The following is a 7,080-nucleotide window of genomic DNA, read 5'->3' on the forward strand; positions in this document are numbered from 1 at the left end:
TTGTAATTGAAGCCTACAGGGAGATCCTGGCCTACACTGATTTATGGCTGCATATTTTTTGAGACTTCGAAGGTGTGCAGTAAGGTAGTGCCTCACCTTGGTCCAGTAGTCCAGCTGGCTTATTTATTTAACTTAAGAAAGGTTACAAAACGAGAGGAGGCCACTCAACTCATCTAGCCCGTTTGATAGTCGCTAATTAATGCAAGGATTTAATCCAGTCATTTCTTGAAAGAAGCCAGGGTATCAATGTTAACAACATGGCCGCCTATCTTGTTTCCTGAACTAGCATTAGTTTGGGAACAGTTATGTGCTTTTGGGCTTGCTGGTGTCTCGTTTTGGATTCTTCTCCTGTCTAAGGTATTGTTGTCGTTTACTTGACATGTAGGCGGAAGAAAACAGGCAGCCTGGACGCTGACTAAAGGCAGCCTGACAGCTCAGCTGCCACCAGCCCTCAGGTTGCTCTAGTGACAGACACTACCTGGTGGAGCTCTCTGTGCATTCTATCAGTATTGTGACCGATGGGAGGCGTGGGAAAGAGCAAGACTGGAGATTTGCTATTATTCCAGTTAAAGAAGCAAGAAATGCAGTCTTCCATTTCTGTAATTAAACCACTTATACAGTGTAAGTGTAATTGAGTAAAACTAATTCAAAATGCCCACAAGCACTTATCACCTCGCCTTCCTTATTATAACAACTCTTAAGTAATATAAGTTTTGCACAGAACAGACATGTTCTGCAGGGAAGGCAAAGCTGTTGGTCGTTACTCTTCTCATGTAGTTCTGCTCTATTTGCAAATTAATTTGTAAATGCAACTCTTTGCTCAGAAATCTAAAGCAGTTGTTTAAAACCGGGAGAATGAATAAAATGGAAGAGGTTTCTCCAACCTTTTTTGGGTCCAAATTACAGCCTGCTTCAGAGCAAAACTTAATTCCATTCTCCCTAAACCTAAAGGTTAGTTTCTCCCCCAGGCAGCTCCAGGTTATACGGTAATTTATCAAATCTTATTTTGTCATCTGTCACTCACAGTCAAGCAAGAGAAATATTACCAGCAAAAACAAACGATATACAGACCTTGGTTACATAATATACAGACACATATACCACGATTAACTAATGATACACAGCAGAAAAAAATCATTAGTTTATATTGTTTGATTTAGTAATGAGGTTTTTTAAGTTCTTGTATTATTTATCCAATTTGTTCTTCACACTGTGCTTTATAATTTAGAAATACAGTATACAATACTTCTTACCTATAGTACTTTATGATCAGCGTTCAGTTGTTGGCATGATATAGCCTAAGGGTTTGATCCATTTATTTCACTGAGATCATGGAATTGATTAAACACTTCCATATGGCCAGCAGCCATATCACTCTGCAACTCACAACTAGCAACCCACTGAAGCTAAGCAGGTGTGAGCGTGGTCAGTACCTGGATGGGAGACCTCCTGGGAAAAACTAAGGTTGCTGCTGGAAGAGGTGTTAGTAGGCCCAGCAGGGGGTGCTCATCCTGCAGTCCATGTGGGTCCTAATGGCCCAGTATAGTGACGGGGACACTATACCGTAAACAAGCGCTGTCCTTTTTAATGACTCTCTGTGGTCATTAAAAATCCCAGGGTGTCTCTCGAAAAGAGTAGGGGTGTAACCCCGGCGTCCTGGCAAAATTTCCCATTGGCCATTACCAATCATAGCCTCCTAATAACCCCCATCTATGAATTGGCTTCATTACTCTGCTCTCCTCTTCACTGATAGCTAATGTGTGGTGAGCGTTCTGGCGCACTATGGCTGCCGTCGCATCATCCAGGTGGATGCTGCACATTGGTGGTGGTGGTGGGGAGCCCCCATTACCTGTAAAGCGCTTTGAGTGGAGTGTCCAGAAAAGCGCTATATAAGTGTAAGCAATTATTATTATTATTATTTTGCACTCTCCGGACCATATACGCCTTATATTGTTGCTTGTAATGCTACGTTTGGCCACCAGAGGGCATCGTTCAAATAATGCTATATATATATCGTATACTGCCAAGCATGACTACAAAAAGCGTCAGTTGAAATCCACGTTTTTATCTCTTGTGGAGGGTATTGAGTAGCGCACAGCACAATAAAATAGATAAAAATAGATTCGTTTTTAAGAGCATATTAGTTATGTTTAAAAGACTTTTGTTAAAAGATTCGCTTAGGTTGTTTCTCAAAGTTCAAAAGAGTATAAAAGCTGGGCATAGTAAAATGTTTACATGGACTCTGCACAGTTAAGAATTTTGATTTTGTTATAAGATTGTTTTGGCTATAAGATGATCTGAATGCTATTTCATTTATGCCCAGGAGTGCTATGCTGCATTTTCTGACTTTCAGCATGCATTAAAACCTGACACCAACAAGAGGAGGTTATAATTTAATAACAAACCATTCCAAATTGCTTAACAGACCATACAAATTTTTTCTTGATCTCAGCAAGGCATGTTAGCTTCTACAGATGATTACCCTGACCCCGATGCTGGTTTTCTTTATAAAATATGTGCTCTATTTTATTATGATGCATAAAAGGTACAGTACAGAGCTCACAGTATCTACTTTACTACGAAGGAAGATGATGTGGGCCATTAAAATTATGCTCTCCTCTAGGCCATCTTGTTAGTGGTAGGTACTGTACAGTGAAATGACATCAAGTAAATCATACTTTTTTCAGTGATTTGTTCATTGAATCAATTGAATTAAGAGAACAAAAGTTTTGTATTGCATTACTTAGCTCTCCTGCAGTGCCATGCATTCTAGTTGCCATTTGTCCATACAAGTGGGATTCTGAAGAGGCTAGATGCTTACACTTGGACGTCCCCAGTGGCCTAGCAGTGTTGGTCCAGATCGCAGCCTGTCACTGGCCAAGTCTCTTTAGTTGCTGGGTTAAAAATGACCAAATCAGTCAATACCTCATATAGTGTGCTGACGTAGTTCAGCTGTCTACACACCGATAACATGAAGGAATTACCTTGACAAGCAGAGCATGTTAGTTCCTTTCTGTGTTTTTTGTTCCGCTGGACTTGACATTGAGCAGGTTGATCACTCATCACCTGTGCCCAATCAACTCTCTCCCTAATGAGACGATTTTCTTGAGTGTATCACGTACAGTCATCAGTGACCAATTAATCAAAATAATGTCAAGAACATGGAATTAAAAGATGCCATCTGTATACTTTTACTAAAACCAAAAGAAAAATATATTTCTTTTGATGCTAAGTACAGATTTCTACTTGTGTTTTTCAGAACAATAGTAGCACTCGTTTACAATGTGCTGAAGACATTAATGGAGATGAACAACACCCTGTTTGATGAGCTGACAGCTTCATACAAAGCAGAAAGACAACGGTAAGAAAAGACTGACATTTCCTGCAAGAGACCCTCTTGACTTGTAGTCACTTTGTACAGTTTTGCTTTTTGCTGTTAGCACGTTCTGTCAGCATGGGCCTACTCAGCATCTCTGGTTAAATGTCACTGAAAAATGAGGATGCATTTTTCCTTAGCCTGAGACAAGCAGTGTTCTCCTTTGTGAAAACCTAAATATTGAGCCATAAGAAAGGTTATAAACAAGAGGAAGGCACTGGGCTCATCTAGTTTGGTTGGTGTTTAAATAACTGATCCAAGAATTTCATCCAGTTCTTTTAAAAAGCCAGGGTATTAGACTTGATGAAATGATTCAGTAGCTTGTTGTAGTCACCCAGGATTTTCTTCTAACAACTGCCTCCAATTTGGCATTTGAAATGCAGTTCCCTATAGTTTCCACTTGTGTCCTCTGGTATATATTTCACTGTGGATTTGGCCTTTTTGAAGAGTAGAAGCCTTTTAACCTGTCAATGTTGGACATTCAATCCTATCCATTCAGGACGTATTCTACCCCCTTTAACATCTATGATTAACCATAGTTTTTACGATTATAGCTCATGGTACTCATGTCTTTCTCCAAGTTGTGTTTCTTTTTAAATGCTTCATTATAAAGTATTTTCTTATTGATGGTCATGTCATGTCAGTTGCCAAAGTGCTTTATACGGTGTCACTAGAAGCCAGAGCCTACCCGGCAAGCAAGGAGCGCAAGGCAGGGTACACCCTGGACAGGGAGCCAGTCCATTGCAGGGCAAGTGCAAGCCAATCATACAACCCTACTCTATCGAGAAATGCCCGGGAATCTTTAATGGCCTCTGAAAGTCAGGACCTCAGTTTAACGTCTCATCCGAAAGATGGCGCCCATTATAGTATAGTGTCCCCGCCACTACACCGGGGCATTAGGACCCACACAGTCCGCAGGGTGGGCGCCCCCTGCTGGTCCCACTAACACCACTTCCAGCAACAACCATGGCTTCCCAGGAGGTCTCTCATCCAGGTACTGACCAGGCTCAAACCTGCTGAACTTCAGTGGGTAGCCAGTTGAGAGCTGCAGGGTGATAATGGCTGCTGGCTCTTATTAATGGTGTTCTTGATTAATGTGAGAAACCTGTTTCTGGGTTTAGCTTGTATGATATGGAGACTGAATTTTAAACTCTTAACAGAATGCTATTTTGCCGTGCGTTTGTGAAGGAAGAGAACAGGAAGAATTCCCCTAGTGTTTCCACAGCAAGAAACCCAGCAAGCCCACTGGCAGTGTCTATACACAAGAAAGCGAAAATGAGGTGGAAATTGTCATTTCACCTTCCCATGCAAGCTGCTTCCTGCTTGGCTTTTATTCAGTCATCTTTCAGAGTACAATGTCACATTTAGAGGGCATCACCTTCTAGCTGTGACTTGATATTAGTGCCGCACATACAGTATTAAACCATTTCATTCATGGCAAGTGATATTTCTACTTCAGTGTGTGCATTGTGAAAGCAGTATTCTTAAGCCTTCTGGCTCCCCGCAGTTAGTTATATAGATCAGAGTAAGGAAAAAGAAAAAAAAAGGTTTTCTGTTTGCTAAAAAGTATATTAGTATGGTTCAAGGTTTTTCCTCTTTTGAAATGTAAAAGCATGTGGTGTGAATCCCAAGACTTAGTTCCATCTGTGAACTTTCAACATGGTTTATTTACAATTACCAGATACATTTTATGTAAATTATGATAGCTCCCTCATTTACTGTATGTCATCATAGATTTAATTGGAACTGCAAAACTGAGGTAAAGGGAATTTTCTTGACCAAACCTGAGACTGAACTGTCCCACAGTAACACTATATATGGAAGTGAAAGAGTTTCCTGCAGGCTAACATCCTGTAGTTTTCCTTGAGCCCCAAAGCATGCTGGTAGTGACAGGTGTGGTCTGGTATGGGTTTTAGGGAGAAGAAAAAGGAGCAGGAGAGAGAGGAGCTCTGGAAGAAGCTGGAGGAGCTGAAAATAAAAGGGACTTCAGAACTGCAAAACAGCCACAGCCTGCAGAATGCCCAGAACAACAACAATAACAACAGCACGTATGCCAAATGACACAGGTCTCAGCCTTGCCATAGTGTCTGCTGTATCGGAAGCGGATTTCCTGTTCTGTATCGGAATTGTCTGAGAACTGTCAGGGGAAGGGGGATTAAAAACCACCTCATCAGTATGTAAAAGAAATCTATATAGAAATATATATATATAAGAAGCCAGTTATTTTTGGCACGGAAGATAAAAATCTGTGGACTTTTAAGAATATTTTTTGGATGTTACAGCGTGGCCACAGTATATTTGTAACTTTTGTCTAATCATGAATTTATTTTTGTCACTTTTAGGTAGTTCACTGAGGATTAAATAAACTTTATCTTGTGATACGAGTGAGGAAAAAAAAAGGGTTTGGTGAGAGGTATGACTTGAAAATGTTTTGATTGTGCTGCACATAGATAAATTAGACCGCTATTTTAAGATTTTACTGTTTTATATGTACTCTCCACACTTCATTGACACTGGGGGAGAGAGGAATGGTGGGGAATCTGCTGTGCTTCTGATGTGATCCAGAAGAGCAAACGTCACTGTGTGTTCTTGTATATTGGTTCTTTCCTCTTTCTGATGACAAAGGTTGCTTGCTACTGTAATATATTAAAGACAGAATTAATTGCAGCCATAAAATACCTATTTAAGTATTACAAATTACTGAGACTAAATGCGGACACAGAGTATAAGTTCTTTTAAAAGTATTTTTCAAGAAATAAAATTAGTAAGTGAGCTGTTGTAAACAAGAAATGAGCCATATAAATAAATATATTTTTTTCCATTAAACTCAAAAGCACCTGGGTGTGATTTCTATAGGAGATTTAGGTAGGCAGGGGAAAACAAAGCTGTAGTGACGCTGTATGTCTGTCCAGTCTTTCTGATGCCTTCTGTCAGAGTACCATTCCAATCTCTGTTAACATACTGTTGTGTGGAAATCTGTTTTGTAATGAAAGACCTTCTTGGGGGTTTTGAACACCATCAAATAAAGTCTACTTTGAGTTTCTACTTGGAACTGAGGAAATTGCCTTTACTCCGTGTTCAGTTCGGTATTATACTGTATATTTAAGGAAATAAAAAAGACCATGCTTCGGCTATTGTTAAATTTTACGTTTATAATCAATTTAAATTACAACTTTCTGTGTAACACATTCTTAACCCTCATTTAAAAAACACTATATACATATAAAAATAATGATCCATTTACATGTGTACTGAATTTTACAAGAAAATTTGTAGAGACCAACAGGAGCGTGGTTATTGGAAATTCTACAGCTCACCCAGCAAATGTCTTTGGGTCCAAGAACAGACATCGGCCTTCTTTTTATCTAATGAGAAATTCGTCCATAGTGTGAATGGAGCACCTGTGTTGCTTAATTAGCTTTAGAAATTTGAAAATAAAGTGCTATCCTTATCTTGGCAGAGTGTTTGTACTATTTATCATCTGTATAAGATAAGGAGGGTATCATCATTACCTCAAAAAAGATACTTTCAAAGCTGGTGCACAGATAAAAGAAAGTTTACATGGGTGCACGGGTAAAAAGTTTTCTAAACATTTGGAAAGATTGCATAAACAAGACAAGGCAATAAATGAATAAGAATGCTTTTCAATATTTTTTTTCAAGTCATTCAGACCCTGCAACCCACATACTTGGTGGAACAATAAC

General features: G+C 39.4%; 1 protein-coding gene across 1 annotated transcript in view; it reads left to right on the plus strand.

Annotated features, from left to right (window-relative positions):
- ppp2r5a (protein phosphatase 2, regulatory subunit B', alpha isoform) overlaps positions 1-6,428 on the plus strand; it is a 101,492-nt gene extending 95,064 nt beyond the window's left edge. Inside the window, exons 12-13 of the mRNA XM_088928683.1 lie at positions 3,260-3,361; positions 5,293-6,428. Of these exons, the coding sequence (XP_088784809.1) occupies positions 3,260-3,361; positions 5,293-5,437 (247 nt within the window). The 3' untranslated portion in view covers positions 5,438-6,428. The remainder of the gene's footprint in view (positions 1-3,259; positions 3,362-5,292) is intronic.
- Positions 6,429-7,080: the final 652 nt, after the last annotated feature.

The sequence above is a fragment of the Atractosteus spatula genome, chromosome 2 (genome assembly GCF_055471065.1).
Source record: "Atractosteus spatula isolate fAtrSpa1 chromosome 2, fAtrSpa1.hap1, whole genome shotgun sequence".
NCBI lineage: Eukaryota > Metazoa > Chordata > Actinopteri > Semionotiformes > Lepisosteidae > Atractosteus > Atractosteus spatula.